The 18895-nt window shown below is 36.1% G+C and overlaps 1 protein-coding gene across 5 annotated transcripts in view; it reads right to left on the bottom strand.

Moving 5' to 3' along the window:
- Positions 1–18895, bottom strand: part of USP48 (ubiquitin specific peptidase 48) — a 73706-nt gene that overhangs the window by 11316 nt on the left and 43495 nt on the right. For 2 of the 5 annotated variants that reach the window (XM_010957410.3, XM_045518448.2), the window contains exons 12-22: positions 17998–18195; positions 16539–16653; positions 15477–15607; positions 12977–13048; positions 8225–8349; positions 7939–8061; positions 7416–7477; positions 7040–7150; positions 6333–6463; positions 5856–5962; positions 3238–3342 (exon numbers count right to left, since the gene is read on the bottom strand). In XM_010957410.3, the coding sequence (XP_010955712.2) occupies positions 3238–3342; positions 5856–5962; positions 6333–6463; positions 7040–7150; positions 7416–7477; positions 7939–8061; positions 8225–8349; positions 12977–13048; positions 15477–15607; positions 16539–16653; positions 17998–18195 (1280 nt within the window). Of the gene's footprint in view, positions 1–3237; positions 3343–5855; positions 5963–6332; positions 6464–7039; positions 7151–7415; positions 7478–7938; positions 8062–8224; positions 8350–12976; positions 13049–15476; positions 15608–16538; positions 16654–17997; positions 18196–18895 lie in introns of those variants that run through there. The other 3 variants (XM_045518449.2, XM_045518450.2, XR_012511408.1) reach the window with 2 other exon arrangements.

The following is an 18895-nucleotide window of genomic DNA, read 5'->3' as shown; positions in this document are numbered from 1 at the left end:
GGAGAGGTTAGAATTTGTTCAAGACATATTTGGGATAGCTGCAGAGATCTCAGTATGGGTAATAGGATACTGTCCTTGCTGGTATGCTGGTTTAAGAATTTAGAGGTAAAATGCCACGATGGACACAATTTAACTAAAGACGGTTCAGCAAAAAGTACAGGCATCCATATGGGTACGTAATAATACTGTACTAGGTTTAAGAAAAAATAATGGATAAGGACCAAATGTCTTTCTACAATACTCCAACAAATGCCTCATCAAGAAGGTTAATAAACAGTCAAGATTCTCCTGCTAACCAGGCCAGGGAATGAATGAAACAGGATTTTAAAAATAATCTTTTCCCCTGGTTTAATTAAGTCTGGATGAGGCAACCCTCAAGCCCTGGCTCTGGCTTCTGTGGTTGTCACTGAGTGCCAGCTGTGCATAACCAGGCTGGTTTAGGGGTCATTTATGGACACAGATGCCACATATTCATTGTCAATGGAGCTCCAGAGATTTACACAGCAGAGAGGATCAAGAGGTAAACTCAGAAGAGCATGTGTTCAGGGTGACAGTCGACTGGCTAGGTGCTGCACAAGGCTAGATTCAGCACTAAAGAAGCACACAGGTCAACAAAGGACTTCAAAACAACAACAAAACAAAACAAAAACAAAGTTGATAAAACATTTTTCTCAATCTTGACTATTCAAAGGTGAAACTGGACCTAAATTTCACAATTAGGAACAGAAGGGAAAATATCTAAACAACCTACAATTTTACATTACAAATAGAAAACACAACCAAATAACAAAGCGCTGAGCATTAAACAAGATTTTTTTTAAATGACTGTGATTTTAAATAGGTCTAAAAGCTTTTCCCAGAATTACTATTTTTTTAAAAATCCATAGAATTTAAATCCAACTTATCTGACAAAAACCAACCCACTGGTTTTAGAAGGCTTTCAATTACCTAAGTAATATCGAATACTGGGTGCATTATTAATCTAAATTGTGGATAAGGTCAAAGTCAAAGGAACTGGGTTGATCTAGCTTAGAGAAAAGAGGAAAGGGGATTTGTTCATCTCCATTAAGGACAAACAGAAATGCATCAGTTGACATTACAGGGATTTAAAACAGCAATTGCAGAAGCTATATATTGAGATACTGCAAACTATTACAAAGAAAAGGTTTAAGGAGGCTGATGTTGGGAAAAGGCTTGATATTCTTCTGGGACCATCTACTCTTTTCAAAAAGGAAGGTAATGCTTCTTTATTGAAAAACAAAAATATTTCAAACATTCTAGACTTTTACAACACCCAAAAAATAACAAGGAAGACAGAAAAAAATTTTAAGTATAAAAAATAATTAAAGCATAAAAAACAATGTTCCTCAACAAATATTCTCCACCATATTTGTAAATGTGGAATCTCATCACCCACAACTAAGGAGAATACTACCACATCCATTTTTTAAAAGTTGCTGTGGTTGTGACACCAGTGAACAGAACTACATATTCAAAAACATTAGCTTCCCCAGAATCTAAATCACTTGATAATGTTTTTGAAATAGTTTTCTAAATAACTCTTAGGCTCAAAAGTAAGGCTTGAAATGACAGAAACTACAGACAGTAAGAACATATATGAAGCTTTGCAAAGTAATTACAAAGTTTATCAAAACAACAGACTCCCATCTGATTATTAAACCATACTGTCAAGAGACAAAACTTAAAACAAGGAAATGAAAGAGAATGGAGTCCTAACTTGGGATGGATGGGGACACACACACACACAGATACCTTTTAACATACCAACTGAAAAAGCAAATACTAGTTTGTAAATCTGTGACTTGAAAAATGGACTGTACAGGAGATGACGACATGAAAAAAGCTGATGTGAAACAACTTAAAGGCAGCAAAGCTATGTTTGCAAATTCCTATTCAAGGTCTATTATTTAACTCAATAATATCAAAAACCATCCGAAGGAACAGAAGGCATACATGTACACAGGTTTTAATAAGAGCATTATTTATTATAGGAAAATACCTCCCACAAAACTGAAAACCTGCATCCCTATGAAATGTATCGATCTGCTTAGCACTGAGACAAAGGGGTCCTCCAGTACTGAGGGACTGAAATACAAATCTGTGGCTGATCACCGTCAGCAGGGTGGGTGGTGCTTGAAAGTGCATGACTGTTCTTTCATGGGGGTGTTTCAAAGCCAACATTTTGCGAGATCCAACAAGCCATGAAAAACAAATGCTGACATATCTCTTTATACCAGTTGGGAAACTACAAGTAACATTTACCTCAGGGAGACCAAGATTCAAGTCAAGAGGGCTTTTCAGACTTTCTTAATCAATGTTGAAAATGAAGGAACAGTATCAGTGTGTACAGACAGGCCAACAAACCCAGATATCTCTGCTCTGTAACAGATAGAGCAGATGGCCATTATAACACTTTTATTCCTTCAGGGAGGATATTAACCATAAGTTGACTACACTATATTTTAGCAGTAAAGAAAGAAAACAAATATCTCCTCTGTTAAAACTAAACTCTAATTAGAATAGAAATTTCACAAATTTAAATCCAGAATTCCCTGGAATAAAATGGTGTGACTTTTTGAGAAGCCGAACTTACCTATACCAAATATCAACCAAACACATTTCCTGTTCTTAAGACAATTTTCTCCAATGTCACTATGAACACGCATAATATAATTCAGCAACCAAATCAGAGGGGTAGAACGTTAACAGAATACACAGAAAATAGGCAATTTAATAGAAGAATTTATGTTCATCACATGAAAAATGAAAAACAAAATCTGATCTAGTCATTTGACTAACACCTTTAATTAGAGATCAAAAATCTCCTATAAATTCCATTATTAAGGCTATTGTTTATTTTGTTTGTAACGAGGGAATCTGAGGCTAATAATTTTTTCATACTTAAAGATTCCATGATTAAGAAACAAACCAAGTTTATGGGTCTTGTTTTAGTCTTTCCAGCTAAAAATTTCATCATTGCAGTGTATTTTATCCTTTTGTTAAGTATGAAATATATTAATTCTGGAGTCATGTAGTCCATGGCTTTTCATGAGAGATCAGGATAGCTACAGTATGCTACCCAGCTAAAGAAAGAGGAAAAACAAGGGTGCTGAGAACCAACATCCTACACAGGCTACGGAGCGATGTCCAGGGGCTGGAGACACTGCTTTCAGAACAGCAAAATATGTAACAATGAAGAGCAGCTTCAACACGTACTTGATTAAAATCCGGATCTTTTTCTCCATCCGGTTTGGCTTCTTCCTTATCCTCCTCTGTCTCAGAACTACTCACATTCAGCTCCGGAGCTGAATCCTTCATCACCTGAATATGCCAGTAAGACAGAAAGAGAAGTAGGTCAGACACCAGGAAGACAAGCTGTGCAGGCCACCTTTATCAACAGGAGAGACACCTTTATCAATGGTAGGATAAAAGACCAGACAGAGGATAAAGATTCTCTGTTTCCTGTGCTCTTTTAACATGTTAGTTTTTATCCTATGAGTTATTCTTATATTTAATGTATTCACCATAAATGTAAGCAGTCTGCACAGAATAGTTATGATCAGATTTTATAATGATGTTATTTTGCGGAAGTTCTAAGTTGCTCTACATTTTCTCTAGCTCAAGACTTTTCAAGTATATATAGGAGCCCCAATGCTCCTTAAGACTGAGAAAAATGAAGAATGAATGAAATACTGATATTAAACTAAAAATAAATAATAAAATTTTAGCTAAATTGGATACTATTTTATACTAGATACCAACATATACACGCATTAAGAAAATCCTAGGGGAAAAATTGAGACATTTATACTCAGCAAATTAGAAAATGGAGCCCTTTATTCAACTTGTGAAGCAGAACCCTAGACCATTAGAGCAACCAAATAAGAGGGGCAGAACATAACAGAATACACAGAATAATTTTTAAGTTATCCTTCTATAATGATGTGTTTGGTAACTACCATCAAATAAAATGTATTCTATTTTACCTAGGGGAAGGTCTAGCTCAGCAATAGACTGCATGCCTAGCATGCATAAGGTCCTGGGTTCAATCCTCAGTACTTTCATCAAATAAATAAGTAAAACTAATTACCTCCCCCTAAAAAAAGAATTTTAATTCCAAAACCATGGAATCAAATTAATGAGATATCCAGAGATCTGAGTCAGAATCTACCTAAGAGCCATCCCTAATATAGTAAAAATGCTCCAAAAACAATCCAGAGGAATACCTCTGCTCCCAAAATATACCCATACCTGCCTACTTCACCAATCCTTTAGATCAACCAATGCAAGAAGCTCTAAATTGACCTCCCTTATTCCTGTTATGCCCTCACCAATTCCAAACACAACTGCCGGGCTGACCTGTTCAAAGCATAATTGAGATCACACCATGAACTTGCTTGAAACCCTCCAGTAGCTAACATGCACACCAAAAGATCCCAAATCCTTAAAATAAAACTTGGTCCCTAATCACACATCACTATCTTTCCTTGGAAGAAACTTTTCTCTAAACCAGTCCTGTCCACTACGGTAGCCAGAGGCCACACGTGGTTATCTAAATTTAAATCAATTAAAAATTCCTCACGCACTGTTGCCACATCTCAAATGCTCCAGTCACATGTAGCTAGTGGCTACCATAGTGTACAGTGTAGAAACAGAACATCTCCATCACTGCAGAAAAGTTCCACTGGACAGTGGTGCTCCAACACACTCTATTGCGTGAGTACATTAGGCTTATGCTTTGGTCTGGACTAGGTGTCACAGGCTGGATCTGACAGTTAACGCCCAGGTAAAACAACTCCTCCTCCGAGGCATTTTCCCAATTTCTCCCTGTCTACCACTGCCACCTCCATCTCTCTCAGTGCCTCACGTTATCCTGCTAGACTTCCTTCAAAACACTTGTTTCTACATGAAATCATCTTATGAATTTATGGGTTTATTCCTCTTTTTCTTTTTCAAAGATTTTTTTATGTGTTGATGTACAGTCAGTTTACAATGTTGTGTCAATTTATGCTGTGCAGAATAATAGTTCAGTCATACATGTATATACATATATTCATTTTCATATTTCTTCACTGTAGGTTACTATAAGATATTGAATATAGTTGCCTGTGCTATACAGCAAAAACTTGTTCATCTACTTTATATATAGTAATTAGTATCTGCAAATCTCAAACTCCTAATTTATCCGTTCCCACCACCCCGCCTAACCATAAGTTTATTTTCTATGTCTCTAAGTCTGTTTTGTAAATAAGTTCGTCTTTTTTTTTAGATTCCACGTTAAGTAATATCATATGATATTTTTCTCTCTTTCTGGTTTACTTCACTTAGAATGACAATCTTCAGGTAGATCCATGTTGCTGCAAATGGCATTAATTTATTATTTTTTACGGCTGAGTATATTCCGTTATATAAATATACCACAACCTCATCATCCAGTCATCTGTCAATGGACATTTAGGTTGTTTCCATGTCTTGGTTACTGTAAATAGTTATGGGTTTATTTTTGATCTTCCTCACTACGTACAAATATTCTTGAGGGCAGGTACCTTGTCTGCCTTCTTCACCACTGATCCCTAGCACCAAGACCATTCCTAGCACAGAGCTGACAGTCAATAAGTTATTTGTGTATCAAATTAAAAATGGACTAAATCTACATAAATCTTCTAGGTATTTGTTTTTAATTCTGGTCCAATTTCAACTCAGGCCCAATGGCTGGTGGGTGGCAGTGAGGGATGGGGCGAGAGCAAGCTTAGACAGTCTTCAGTGAAAATCTAACAGCAAATCAAAAAGTAGACTTGATCATTACCAGTCACGGCCACAAGAGGGATTGTTACCTTTTTATTATCCACAACTTTATGGACATAGATGGTGGCTTGAGTGTATTCACGCAGGTCCCTCTGCTGTTGACACAATAAGCCTTCTCTACATTCTGGACAGAGTTCTAAAAAAAAAAAAAAATTAAATAAAACAGCAGTAGCTGAGGAATTACTGCCAAAGAATGAAAGATCTAAAAATGCATATCAAAGTAACCAGTGAATATCTATCAAACTATTCCACATATTTTGTTAATTCTTGTATACTACTGTATGATGATGATAATAATATTAGTAACAATAATAATAATTAAATCCGTTTACTGTCAACAAACACACACAACTATATGATAGTTCCTACCTTGGCAGTATTTGGTTGGACCACCACATGATCTTTAATGTTATAAAGCAGAGAATACAATATTGGTATACACTTTCCTCCCCCCTTAAAAATGTCAACTTTTAACTACACAAACCAAGAACAGTATGAAAACTTACTAGGTTCAGAAATATACTGTGTTTCTGAAGAGTCTGCATCTCCCACTTCCGTTCTCGTGATTTTAATTACATGATCCACAACAAAGAGCTTTTGTATCATTTGCCACTCACTGGGCCATATGAGAGCTATACTGTGCAAAAAAACACAACATGCTTTAAGACACATGGAAATTAAAAGAACATAATCCAAAATTATCAAAACCAATATTTAATACAAGGAAATTAAGAAGGAAAAGACTCATCAACAAGGAACAGTGTCTTTTCTCATATAGAAAAAAGCTCTCACAGCCATCAAACTAAATAGACCAGAGCTACATGAATCAGCATGGCTGAATCTCAAGAGTCTAAGCTGAGTAAAGAAATTAGCTGCAGAAGGATAAATGTTGTGTGGTGCCACCTAGAGACACTGTCCTGGTTACCAGCAGCTTAGAAGGAGAAAGCAGGGCTCCAGGAAGAAGAAGAAACAAAGAACAAGGTAGACTCGGGCAGCCTCTTGGCTTTTTGTGGAAAAGCAGTCTTTTATTTCTTTCTTTCCTTTTTTAAAAAAGACAAGTGTTCTCAATCTGGTACGGAATATCAAAGGAAAACACCCCACAATTCAACAAAAGCCCAGATTCTTAAAAGATTGTTTATGTCAGTCAAGAAATTTCCTAAACACATTCTATTAACCATTAGAAACAAAAATCACATGAAGAAAAGAAACTCACAGTTTAGAATCTTCTTTGGTCATGGAAGCAAATGTAAACATGAGTCCCCCGTGGGGACACAGAAGAGCACTGTTTCCGACCGATGACACAGGACTACATCTTGTAGGTTTTCTATTCAAATGAGACAGAGAGGATCGATATACTTCACTATTACAGAACTACAGTGAAGGTCTTTAAGATGACTATTTTAAAATTACATACATTTAAAAGAATATTACTAATTAAATGTGTTTCTCAAGATTATTCATTTAAATTATCAGAAGATAAAGTTTTCAGTATATGCTAGTAAAAGTAAGGTACCACGATCAGAATCCACGAATTCTTAAAAATATTAGAATGAACAACAAAAAAGGAAATAGAAACTGTGGGGTTTTACCTAACAAATTTCCGCCATTCTTCTACAAAAAACTGTGACACAATGTAGAGGACATCTGTGTCCTAGAATAGAAAGATCAGATAAAAGTATCCATTAATTCACTGCATTTTTTAAAAAACAACTTTATTGCGGTATAATTTCTATATAGTAAACTATACATATTTCAGATGTACAATTTGATGAATTTTGATAGATGTATACACCTATGAATGTAGAGGACATCTGTGTACTAGAATATAAAAATCAAATAAAAGCATACATTAATTCACTGCATTCTTAACCTAAATCCTATAGGGAAAAATGTTTCCATAAACATTCCAAAAATGCTTTCCTATTTAAGTTTCATAACTAAAACTGAAATATAGTCCTCCACCAAGAAATCACAAGCTAGAGTAAAATCTCCCTGGTTAGAGAACTATACTTCATGTAATGAGAATTAGAGAAGCTCTGGGTTATTGTGAAATAGTTCACTGGGGCCTTAAAAAGGTGAGGTGAATTCTGTCCTTTGTGGGAATCATTATACCTCTGGCCAGTTACTGAGACACGGTCTGTTTTTGTCCTGGAACAAATTTGGGAGAGAAGTCTTTTGCTCATTTGCAATCATCTTATGTAAGGCTTCATTTTCTTCCCCTTCTCTCTCTAAAATCTGAAAAAGAGTGAAACAGGAAGCAATCAACCGTCTCCTGCTGACAGCACAGGACATGCCTCCTCCCTACACCCCCATCAAAAGCACAGTGTTAAATCTCCTGGGAAGTCAATCCAGGGAGGTGGCATGTCATTTCCACAGATGTCAGTACAGCATTCAGTACCTTGCACTGTGAACAGCATTCTTTGTAACTTGGGAACTCAGGAGCCTTTGGAAAGTACTGCTGCAGTTTGCTCCAGGCCTCTTTAGAAACAAGTCTTCTTTCATTTTCAGATATGCATAACTCCCCTGAGTTGAAAAAAAAAAAAAGGGGGGGGGGGAGGCATCAAAATATACCCAACAAAAATTGATCTCCCCTTTCTTAAATGTAAGAAAAAATTTGTAGGGCCTCTTTTCCTTCCTTTCTAAAGTGCTATAATTCTCGGGGGGAAGGTATAGCTCAGTGGTAGAGTACATGTTTAGCATGCACGAGGTCCTGGGTTCAAGCCCCAGTACCTCCATTCAAAAAAATAAATGAATATATAAAACTAATTACCTCCCACCAAAAACAAAATAAAGTGCTATAATTCTCTTCCCTTAGTTTCAAAATCTCCAAAAAAGCCTTAAACTTCATCTAATTCTAAAGGAGCCAGCCATTCCTTCGTCCATAATCTAGGTCTTTCTTCCTGCCAGCAGCGAAGTAAGCAGTAAAAGGGCTTCCAGCGATCCTGGAGTCCCTGTGCCACCGCAGGGGTTGTTCAACAGCATTTCACCTCCACCTACATTCCAATGCCACAATTTCCTGCAGAATATTTTTCTCCCATTTGATTCTATTATGTTACTAAAATCATCCTGAAAAGAAATGGTATTTTTAAGGTTGCGCCCAACCTTTTCAGTCCCATTCTCTTAAGTTAGAGACCAACAGTTAATAGTAAAGCAATCTACTTTTCAATTGGAAAACCACCTCCAATCAATATCCAATTGGTTTCTTATTGCTACTACGAACACCCCGAACCCATGATCCTTAAAAATCCCAGAAGACAATAAGCAGGGTACTAGTCATATCACCTTCTTCTCCTCAGATCACAGGAAGGCCCAGAGGACAGTGACCCTCAATCTCAGGAGCCCCTCCTCCAGCATTCCGGGACCTTTCTCCCCACTCTACCCCTTATTCCATTTGTGGTTCTAGTTTGCACTGCTTCAGCTGTCCCCAGTAGATAATTAATGAACTACATGTATGTATCTATATGGTTCATTACCCAGAAAATCATCTTCAAGTTTCCAAAGGAATACATTTGTTTCTACTCCCATTGGCAAGGTAACTTTATTAAGCGTAATAAAGCCAGGGGCTTCTTTTGATGTAAGGATAAAGCATCCTTCTTTGCTTTATGTGTTTTACATAATAAACTGAGAATAAGAGAAATTAATACACCCAGGGTCACTGCAGCTGGTGAATGAGGCCAAGATATGAAACCAGATCTGTCTCATCCAAACTCCATAATTTCTATAACCTCAAAGTGGATTTTTTAAACTTCATCCTTCACCTCTTACTGAGCTTTGACTAATCCCAAGAAAAGATTACATTGCTTTAATATAAAAGATTACATTGCTTTAATATACTTACTACCAGAGAAAACAGGTCACAATGTAAAAATTAACTTTCTTTCTGAATAGGCTGTTAAATTTTCTCTGAGGTTATAAAAACTTACATCAAAAAGTTTATCCTCAGACACAATTAGGGAATTTATTATCTTTTAAAGGTTGACTAAATTATCAAAACTCCAATTTAGTGTGTCTTTATGGTGATACATAATGCAACCACAAAAAAATAGTAAAGCAGATTTGTATAACCTGATTTAGAAAGAACTTCAAGGCAATTATACTTTTAAAGTGGTTTCCTATGAAAAAAAAAAGTACTCTTTTTCTGTACATATGTGGTATAACCCAAACTGGTTCAGAAAAGTATAGAATGAAGAAAACATAGTAGAAATACACATACACACATATTTTAAACAGGATTCCACAGACTTTCTGGATGCACTGCCTTTTGTTTTGATGTAAGACTACCTTTACTTTATGACTGGTTATAACGCTGGACGTATATCACTCAGATGATTAGAAAAGAATAACCCAAATTTATTTCTGAAATCAGTAGTTTAATAAGTCATTTTAGGGCAGTCAGAAAGTGGTAGCAAACAAAGTCATCCACTCTACTCTTAACCATGTTTCTAAATTTAGTTTCATATCAACTAAATTTAATATATCTGAATACTGTTTATGACCTCACAATAATCAACTTTTACTTGTGACATATGAATTTTTAGAAATTGGACTTGCATCCTGCAATATATAACACTATTCTTAAATCTGAAAAAAGAAAGCCAATCAAATTCATCTTGTGAGCAACATCTCCCAATAGAAAATCAAACTAGTTGCGCGAGATTTAATTCACCAAACATAATTGGATGACCTAATCCTCAAAGATTCTTCCGGTAAAAATAGAAATCTAGTTAACAATGACTTTGGATTCTGGATAAATCCTCCCCTCTTCCCGCCCCTGTCAAAATCTAGTTCAAACTCTAATAATCTGGGCCACAGAACATCCAAAGAACTTGTAAAAAATAAAATAAAATAAACTTATCAACTGCTAAATAAACCAAATGTAATAAACAAGGTAAGCTATAGGCAAGTTATCACTTAAATGAACATAAACTGAAATGGATAAGAAAGCCTGATGGATATGGAGTATCTGCAATAAATGCTGAGCTCTTTGATAGTAATAAACCATCTGATGGGATATAATCCATGATTAATTCACATAGAATCTGTCATAAATATGCACAGGGTTTAGAAATAAGGATTTTGCTATAAAAATATGAAAATTCAAACAAGCGCTTCCAGATAAAAATGATATTTTAAAATTGCATTTACTATCAGTGCCTCCTAAAACACCACTAAACCACAGTAAGGGGATCTTTTTTAAAGATATAAAATCATAATGACAGTAAAGAGAACAGAGGCGGGGTAATGGTAACAAATATTTTAGAAGCTTAAAGGTGGATAGATAAGACACAAGAAATGAGTTTATAACTATACACGTGGAAAACTACCAGGCACGTGGTAAACATTCAATTATGTCCAACTATCATCTTCCTACTATTCGTACTACTACGATGACCATCACATCTCAGGGACAAGTCTTAATATAAACCTAAAGAGTGAAACAGGTTTCTAAATAAGGTCCCATATCCTACACTGAAAAACCTGACCCCATGGATACAGTATAGACGGGTGATGTCTGCAAAAGCAAGAGCTCAGAACTACCCTTTTGAAATCCTAGATGATAAGGCACAGTAACAAAATGCCGCTGGATCGCTCAAGCTAAAAGACCTTTTCTTAAAAAAAAAAGCTCGTGTATACTTTCTGACAAGTTGAGCGGAGCAGCCTGAGTCCTGAAATCACATTCAGCTCTGCCATGCTTTCTAGTCAAAACTGTAATACAGAAATGACAAGATGAGAGAGGTGGGCTGAGAGCAAATGTCAGCGAGCTGAGGAGAAAGACGACAGTCTGAGTTTTGGCACTGTTTCACCCTGCTAAGCAGCACCAAGCATGAAAACTCAGTATTTTACAAAAGATTCCTCAACTTTCAAAATGGAGGCACTCATGCTATGTCTACATCTGTGCTCCAAAGGTCAAATAAAAAGAGCTGACACGAAAGCAACATGAGAAAAATCTACTTTGGCTGTTCACTTTGCCTGCCTCTACTTACTTACGCAATCTCTCTATGACTCAGGGGTTCACATCTATGCTCATATTTGTGCTCCTACTATGCACTACTAGTGTAAGGGGGACAATCTGGGAGACAGAACAGAAGGCCTTGGGATCCACAGATCCAATCCCATACTGCAGGATGACCCTTCATCCCCTATCTTCCTAGCTGTGTGGCCAGTAAATGAGAATGTCACCTAGCTAGTAAAGTGCAGTGAGATCGCATCCAGAAAGACCAGCACGAAAGTATCAGTCAAGTGACAACTACTATCACTAGTATCACCAGGGATTCTTGATATAAATAAAAGAACTACTGTGTATGGGGAAATGTGAGGCATCATGTGCCAATTCATAATGAGGACATGAAGTAAAAACTAGAATAAAGAACTTACTAGGACCAACAAGAATTCTGAGTACTAGCAATACATTAGCACACAGCAAGACATGCAAACATGGGTTAACAAATCCACCCCTGACATCTCAACTTCTCTGGGTCCAGTGTTTCTCTGGGTGGAGTTAGAAAAAAAACAAAATAAAACAGTAAGTGAGTGAGGTACTGGGAAGTAGACACCTTTCTGACTTCGAGTGATAACAGAATGGAAAATCACATGTCATATAATGAGACCCTTGCAAAATAGTTATTTTATTACAAGTGAGCACTCACTAAAACCAAATAAAAATTAAAAAGGATTTGGTAGTTATCATTAAGAGTATATAATACATAGTAGCTAGTCAAAAAATGTCTAATAAACTAAAGCAGCAATAGCCCTGAGGAGAAGAAATACACAAATACTGTTTTCCAAGTATTCAAATTGGACAGACACAGACATGGGAAATAACTGAAATTCTTCTCCTTGAAACTCAGAAAGCCCTTCAATGTGGTAAGTGACAAAGATTCTTCTGCAGAACATGGAGAAATCCTGTTTTGTATTATTTTTAAATTTTTTTGCAAGAAGGTGTGAGGGGCATTGGCTTGAAAGCAGGCAGCAGAGGCTGTTTAAAAGGGTAAGAGAACAGAAGCATTAAGAAAATGTACAGTTTAGAAAACCAGTTACTCCACCATGGCTGCCACATTAGGACCTAATCTCGGAGTGTAAAACATTTAACAAAATATTTACGACATGCTAAAGTCAGACTAACAATGAAAGTTTCACACTTCTGCCTTACCATGTGGGCACAGAATGTCTTCATTAAAATTTAACTCCTCCTCCTCTTCTTTTCTTTCTTCCTTTGATTCATCTAATCAAAAGAAACACAGGTAACAACTGCAGTAGCTGTTGTATTTAACAATCAAAGTAGCAAAGACACTACTCAACAATTTTGAACAAACGAAACTTTAAAACATTCTAAAAATCAGACCCCAAGTGATTCCTACGCAGTTCTGCTAAGAAGTGTTTCATTTCTTTCCCTTACAAGAGGAGGGGAAATTTGAACAGCTGTTTCACTTTTTTAAATCTTTCGGTTATACAAGAAAATATGCATTTTTTTCCAATTGAAAAACAATTCACAAATCCTTCCATTAATTCTAGTCATGGTACTGAGAATGTGATATAAACCAGGTTAATCACTTGCATGTCATGTCACTTTCACCCACCTATTCTTTTAGGGGTAGAACAGAAAGGTTTAGCAGGCTAATATAAAAGGCACTTAAATTTTAATGTCAAATGTACATAATTAAAACTTCTTTATTCCTATTAACAGTTTTTTTTTCTAATATCTGCTTTTTCTACTTGTCTACACTGTGACACTGTCAATTTGTAGTTGCGTATACCGGAGAACAGGATCAAATAAAAGCCATAAGTATAAGGAGATTAGAATAGTTATCCATGGATTTTCCAGCTTATGTACATAGCACAAACTTTCTTTTTTTGTATATATATATATTTTATTGAAGTATGGTCGGTTTACAATGTTGTGACAATTTCTGGTGTACAGCACAATGCTTCAGTCGTACATGAACAATACATATATTTGTTTTCATATTCTTTTCACCATAAGTCACTACAAGATTCTGAATATAGTTCCCTGTGCTATACAAGCACAAAATTTTAATACACTTAATATAAAGACTATTTATTAAAAAGCTCAAGTAGAAAAATGAGCAAAGACAAGACATGACCACAAGACAAGACATGACCTGTCTCTCTGTCTCCTATTTGTCTCTGCTTCTGTGTCACACAATGTGAAAATTAGACAAAGTAGGTACAAGGACATCTAAGGATGCTCACTGCCATCTGTGTTTATGTACTAATTGTAAAAAACTGAAATAGGTTATATATATACATACATACATACATATATATGTATATATATACATACACAATCAAATGCAGCCACTAAATTTTTAAAAACTGCATGTTTTTGTAGAGGAAGATGCATAAACTGTGCCCAAACAAGCACCATTATAAAAAGCCACTATTTCCGTAACTAGATCTGGTAGAAGGGATTTCAGTTTTGACTGTTACTTCTATGGGGGAAGAAAAACATTTTACTCAGAAAGCAACATGAAAAAAGGTTTTTACACTAGGCCAAGATCAAGGCACTTTCTACTATGGCATCCAACTTTACTTAGGATGAAAGGTCACTGATATACAAAGAGGTTTCAAAGAGCACCCAATAAATACTTCACATGCTGAGTCACAGGACACATAAAAAGTAGGTTTTTAATTTTTTCTTTATTTTTAGTGAGGTAGTTGATGTACAATACTAAATAAATTTAATGTGTACAACATAGTGTTTTAAAACTAATGTTAAGTTAATGAAGTACATAGCACAAAATACTTTTGACCAAAAGGAAAACATTCTTCAAATCTGAAAATGTTAAAAATCACAGTTTTAAACTAACAGTGGCTCTGCTCTATTTATTTTCTCAAACTGTTAAGGCAGTCAGTGATACAGGAAGATTCACACAAAATAAAATTGAATGGTTTAAAATGTTGGAATGCAGAAAATACAGAATATGTATGTAAATATTACTACTTGGAGGTAAAACTGGAAGTGAAATAATTGCATATGGATCACTAATTGTATCTAAGAACTGTAAACCAATCAAAGCACTAGTTTCTACTTTAAATCTAAAAAGTTTTATGCCTTAATTTCCCTTGATAACTTATAAACTATTGACTACAAAATTACACTGAGTGGTTGACTTACATTAATATAATTTCCTATTTAAACGCGTAGCTTCAGAAAAGTCAGAAGATTTATAAGTAAAAAGCTATTCAAAACCTGTCTTCTTTCCTGGCTAAATAACACAGACTTTCAAGCTCATTCATGAGAGGAAGGCAGCCTATAGATGTGGCAGATAATCTATAACCAAAATGTACTGAGTGCACAATATACTATGCAATGTGTGGCAGACTTGCCTTTCTTAAAAATTTTAGCTGGAGCAAAGCTACAATTAATCTTGCTTGAGGGTAATTAGAAAGAACCTAAGCCCAGGGCAGGCGAGGTTATTAGAAATGGCTCTCCCGAGTTCTTGAGCCCTTGCTCACTTTCAATAGCTTAAATACTTTTATATGTCCTGAGATATTTTTGGAGAGCTTTAAATTTAAAAAAATTGTCTTTGAAATTACATGGATGGGAATTAAACATTTTACTAAAAACAAATGCTCTCAGTTTTGTGTTATGATTCACAACCATCTGTGTAACAGGTTTTAAATGTTACCTTTATTCAAGGTGTTGCCATTCATTTTCCCGTTGCTTTGGTCTGCGTCGCCATCTTGCTCGTCTAGTTGTTCAAGAGCTAGCTGGCGCCAGCTGCGCAAGGAGGACTTCCCAACCCAGAACCCATCACTGCTGTGGAATAGAGCGAATGTGAAATGATGCAAGTAACATTTCCTAGCTCCCCCTCATCCCTTCTTTCTGTGTAAAGGCCACAACCAAATTGAATTAGAAGTCAGTATCTGCTGCTGTGCAGACAATTTTTTTTAAACCCACTTCCTCATTTTGGCCATTTTTACTCACTATTAAATTGCAGGTATCTAATATTTTGATTCTATCATAAATCTTACCCTGCTTCTCCTAAACCTCATTTAAATGTATGCCAATCACACTGTTCAACTGGCCACTTTCACTTGATTACTACGCAGAACTACATACAGCTGTGCCTTCAAGTACACACACACACACACACACACACACACACACACACACACGTCTATATACAAACACACATTTAGGGGACTCAGGAAGCTGTTCATGGAATAACCAAAAATAGTGAACTAATTAATCTTTCTTTGGGAAATATACAATTTAAATTAAACCCAGATATAATAAATGCCATCTGAGTCCAGATGTACTCTACAGAATGGGGTTCGACAAACTCCAAGTAGCACAGATGTTTCTGACAAGGATGCACCACTGGGTACCATTTGTTAACTGGTTACTTCAGCCTCTCTAAAGGGGACAGCCCCAGGCCTGCTAGAATGGTTTTCCAATATAAGCATTCCATATTTCCATGTCAGAACACAGGCCAGCACCCTTCCTTCATTTGCTCAGGCCTCAGATCTACTTCTCTTGCTTCCACCTTTCTATTGGATGGAATTCGGCCACAAGGGCCATGACTCAGCTTTACTTTTGCCACAGTGGCAATCACTCCAAAGTCTGATCCCGCACTGCCACCCACTTCATGACCTTTCTTTCTTCCCCAAATCCCAGCTCTTTTATTATCCATAAATAATAAGCTTCTAGGTTTTCAGTTTATCTAACAATATACTGTGTAACATACCCTTTTACTGTTGCCTTTAGCAGATTATTTACAGTCTTATAATCTTCATTTAGTTGGTTCTTCAGACGCAGCACGCGACAACGTTCGACTACGCATTCCTTACAGAGGGCTTTCACTGGACGGGATTGAAAGAGAACAGAGTGCATTCACATACAGATTTCCTCTTAAAACGTTTTCAGCAATTCAAAAAACAAGGATAGTTCTAAGCTTAAGTAAATTTTGACAATATAGCAAATTGATATACATCTTAAATTATTTTGGTGACATAAATATCAAGACAGCAACAGTGTTACCCTGCATAAAGAATAAGGAGGTATAATATAATGTTAAAACTATCTATGCCACAAAGTACAATATTTTACAAAGTTTAGATGCAAATTTTGCAAGACCATGATCAAATAATTGAGGCTCTAAATGAGGGGAGGGTAGTCAGTGTATCAGACAACTATATATGTACTCTTGATTATTTAAGAACTTCATGTGGGTATTAACTATTGAAACAGTAAAGGGAAAAGAAACATCAAGGGCCTGATTCAAAACACAGTTCTAGGAATTACATGAAACGTGATTCTTACAAAGATCTTCTCATAGTAGTTTATTGCTTATGAATCAAAAACAGATATTTAGAAAGCAAAACTCCAGATGTATATAAGAGGCCAGAATCATGCAGTTAAATGCCAGTTTTTTAATGCAATAAGTTGTACACAATCAGAAAACAGCATTTAATTTAGGGAATAGAGCGGAGGTGGTGGTGACAGTCATGTGATTTTGATTATTAGACTCATCTATAGATTGGAGGGCGCCTTGTGTTGCCAGATGGTCATTAAAAGTAAAAATGCTTTGGTGGGGAGGGTATAGTTCAGTGGTAGACCATACGCTTAGCACACACAAGGTGCTGGGTTCAATCTGCAATACCTCCAATTAAAAAAAAATTTTTTTTTAATAAATAAACCTAAGTACCCCCACCTCCAAAAAAAAAAAAGTAAAAATGCTTTGAGGAGAGGCAACTGAGAGCAGACTACAGATACTGTGTGGTTATATATAGCTCATATTCAAGGCAGAATTAAGCAGCTTCCATCCATAAGCTAAGTAACAATCTATAGATCACACAGAAGTCACACTTAAAGGGAGAAACAAGAAGTGCAACCAACCAAACCAACACTTTAAAGATTATTGTATAAAATAACAAAAAACTACTAGATGGATTTCTCAAATGTTTCCTATTTTCTCTGTTTTGTGAGGGGAAAAAACAACAAAACTGAACCAGCAGTATCAATTTCTAACATTATAAATATACTGTGTATAATATGGTTAACTCTGACTTTATGTAGCAAATCCTCTTTGCAGAGTGTAAGAAACATGTGATCTAAGCACAGTTTGGGTGAAATGATCATAAAGATCATATGATGAGGATTGAACGCATTACTCTTTTTTAAGCAGAGAAGACATCTTGAATTACCAGTTAGTCTTGGTCCTCCTCCGTATCTACTGTAGAAAATATCAGCTGCATATTCAGATATTCTCTTCATAATCGATATTTTATCAGGATGAAGCTTGTCGTGGGAACACAAGCAAGCGTGATTATCGATAGGCTTCGTAGGTGTCGATTCATCCAACCACTTCTGCAGCCACTCAAGAGAGACAAATTCATAGGGCTCTGCGGAAGAAAGCAAGGGAAAGAGCCTATGTATTTTTACAGCTTTTTGACTAAGTGATACATTCATTTTTCCTCAAAAAGCAATGTAAATTCCGTCCAAAGTTAGCAGAACCAGAAGAAGAATGACTGTTCAGGGAAGAGGTCTGATGAGTACAGCACAAAGCTCCATGTAACTACCACTCTGAGTTCAAGGAGCCATGCAGAGGAGGGACGAGTCTGCACAGTGCCCTATGAGGTCGGCTGGTATTATTAACCACATTCTACAAAATAGGTATCCACAGAGAGAAGTGTCTTGCTTGATAAGCACAGCAGAGCTTTGATCAGGACACCCAAGATTGTTGACTACAAGCCACAATCCAGGCTGGCTTGCAAATCACATAACCTCACCCCGACTATGTTTACATCATACATGATTTTCATAAACACTTGTCATCAAAGTGTGATATACATCTGAAAAATTAAAATGAGAAGTCTGACTAGGTTCTAAGTTAAAAATTAACCTCATCAGCTATAATCACACTTTTACAGTCCATTTCAACCACTGAACTTTCCCTCATCCAAGAGGACAGTGATGTCTATTAAAAGGTATTTGATCTCCCCACCCAAATCCGTATCGCAATCTATTCACTACACCGTTACGTATTTTAAGAAATTATGCTATTTTACACAACTTTCAGGCTGAAGTGCACTACAATTGAAT

This window comes from Camelus bactrianus, chromosome 13, assembly GCF_048773025.1.
Source record: "Camelus bactrianus isolate YW-2024 breed Bactrian camel chromosome 13, ASM4877302v1, whole genome shotgun sequence".
In the NCBI taxonomy this organism is placed as follows: domain Eukaryota; kingdom Metazoa; phylum Chordata; class Mammalia; order Artiodactyla; family Camelidae; genus Camelus; species Camelus bactrianus.
The sequence above is the reverse complement of the archived record's forward strand: the minus strand, read 5'-3'. Positions and strand labels throughout refer to the sequence as shown.